The sequence below is a fragment of the Neophocaena asiaeorientalis genome, unplaced genomic scaffold (genome assembly GCF_003031525.2).
Source record: "Neophocaena asiaeorientalis asiaeorientalis breed wild unplaced genomic scaffold, Neophocaena_asiaeorientalis_V1.1 scaffold116, whole genome shotgun sequence".
Classification (NCBI taxonomy): domain Eukaryota; kingdom Metazoa; phylum Chordata; class Mammalia; order Artiodactyla; family Phocoenidae; genus Neophocaena; species Neophocaena asiaeorientalis.
In genome coordinates, this window is record NW_020174561.1 from 2,665,729 (window position 1) to 2,668,384 (window position 2,656).

The following is a 2,656-nucleotide window of genomic DNA, read 5'->3' on the forward strand; positions in this document are numbered from 1 at the left end:
CGGGGGAGCCCCCAGCCAGGGGCTGCCGGACCTGCTCCGCTTTCTTTTCTTCGGAATGCACGGCTTTTTGGATGAGATTTTCTTCACATTCTTCTTTAACCTGCTGGGGCAGGGGGACGGGACAAGCAGCGGCCACACGTCTCTCTGGTCCTTCTTTATGTACGGCAGCTGCAGTTTCGTGGTGGAAAAGCTCTACTTCCACCTCCACTACAGTCGGGGCTGGGGCACCTGGAAGCGAGTGCCCTTCTACGTGATCTTCATCTACGCGTGGGAGTTGTCCTGGGGTCTGGGACTCCGCACTTGGGGTGCTTGTTCCTGGGACTATTCTCACTATCCGCTCAATTTCATGGGCCTTATCACCCTGATGTATTTACCTGGTTGGATATTCCTTAGTGTGTACCAGGACCTACTTTCCAACGTGTTGTGGCAGGGGGCGGACGTACCCACCAACTAAAACAAAAAAAAAAAAAAAAAAAAAAAAAACAGTCACTGGATTTCCATGAATGAATGTGATTTATTTTTACACACTTAAAACGTGGTGAGGTTTTTTTGGTTTTGTTTTTGTTTCTTAGCCTTTTAATTTTTATACATTTTACTAAACTTTTTCAACCTGTTTTATTCGATATTTTAGTTTTTCTATTTGGAATTTCTGCATAATACTACAATACTTTGAAATAGTGCTGTAAACATAACTCAAAGTACTTAACTCGTCAATATTTTAAAACCCTCACTAGCCCAAACAGCAAAACCATCATACCTTAACATCGAAAAGCTGTAGTATTCACTTATTTGGGTGGGGGGATAGCCACTGATTTTTCTTTTTTTTTTTTTAAGTGAGGAAGTTCTTCAACTCAGAGACCAGTGATTTTTACAAGATTTGGTGAAATTTTCTGATTTAATGATTTGTTTACTTTCTTTTTAATCCAATGTCATTTTAATTCCTTGCCATATTTACCAATGACTGCTGAAAACCAGTCTTGTACTCCTGAGACTACAGTTAATAGCTCTTAAAGTGCCTCTGTCTAGCACACAAATGAAAAGAGACTGACAAATTTGAAAACACATGCTATGGATCAATTTTTAGACAATAAATCTTTTCTAGCAACTCAGGTAACACTGTGTTAAGATATTTGATCTCCATCCTGGGAATGATTGCTTTCCTATGTGGGTTAGCCTTAAACGCCAAGTGTGTTAACTTTAATCAGATCCTGTGTCATCTTTGGCTGTAAATTTTTGTCCCCATGCAATAATGTAAAATGTTTACTTTACGTGTACAAGGGCCAAGCAAAATTATATCACCCTCAGTAGTGTTCTAACCATAAGGACTCTTTCCTACATGGGGCTTCAAGAGTGAAACAGTTCCATGGAATAAAATGAACCGGAATATTCACCTTAATTACATTAGCCCTAATTGTTTTTGGAGAATACAGATATGTGTTTTCAGCCTATTTCTGCCATGGCTCAGTTGTAAACATTTTTCTGTTTCCTTTGGGGCCCATACAGATTTCTTGGGCCAAGTCCGATGTAGTAATGTGCATTATAAGTCAATGATAGCTTTTTGGTGACTCATTATTAATGTCTGGAAGCTTGGAAGAATGGAAGTTAAAAGAGATGATGTAAACCATTTTAAGAAATCATATCTAATCAATTAATAATGTACTTTCAATTTATTTGCTGTGTTTTCATTATATTTAGAAAAGTCAAGTAGAACTGAGTATGGCTCATCCAAGGATGACTAATACCTTCTCAGTTTTCATTACAAAGAAAATTAGGAGAACTTATGGTGTGCATAAATGAACATATATTCCTATTCAAATTATTAGTTTGCCTATGCTATAAAAAGGGACTTCTTTCTGTTTTCAAAAACATGTTTGCTATGACAGTAAAAATGAACATGCATTTAGATTTAAGTCAGGCATAGCTCTAAGAATGTTATATTATTTTAATCTACAGTCCGAGGTCGTGAGGTAAACTATAAGTAATGCTATAGGATAAACCCCACCTGTGAAATAAATCCTGTCACACTGATAGTGTTAGCCAGTCAAAGGCTGAGTAGAAAGCTAAAGTAAGCTAAATGTTTGCAGAGAGTAAAAGTATCACTTTGTGAAAAAGGTTTCTGAAAACCTGGGGAGAGAAAAAGTATAAGTATAGACACTAAAGTTAGATGCTGGACCAAATATTTGTGATTCAAATGTGTCACATGTGCATGAATCAGAGTTGAGCGCGGCACCTCTCCACACCACACATTCCTGTGAAGCCTTAAGCAAATCCGTGGCTTCTGGAATACTTGCTAAATGTACGTATTCACACTGCTGTCATTCACATGCTCCTCCTCAACCCTGCTTAATCTGCTTACCAGCATTCTTGGGGTCAGAAATCCATCAGGAAGTAGGAAAGCCTGCTATTTTGTTTGTTTTGCTTTTCCTGTTAATCCTATTTAAAGGAAAGGTCAAGATTTTTCATTCATTCAGTTCATTCAAGAAATAGTTATTGTGAACCTGCTGTTTGTCAGGCACTTGCCTGGACCCTGTGGAGACAGCAGTGACCCAACATAGACAAAATCTCTGTCCTGATAGAGCTCACAGTCTAGTGTTTTGATTTATATGTGATTATACTTATTTGCAAGGCTACTGTTTCAGTAATAGGCAACGAGAAA

At 38.2% G+C, this 2,656-nt stretch overlaps 1 protein-coding gene across 1 annotated transcript in view; it reads left to right on the forward strand.

Annotated features, from left to right (window-relative positions):
• Positions 1–454, forward strand: part of TMEM229A (transmembrane protein 229A) — a 1,025-nt gene extending 571 nt beyond the window's left edge. The window contains 1 exon segment of the mRNA XM_024757742.1: positions 1–454. This exon segment is cut by the window's left edge and continues 43 nt beyond it. Coding sequence (XP_024613510.1) covers positions 1–454 — 454 coding nt within the window.
• Positions 455–2,656: the final 2,202 nt, after the last annotated feature.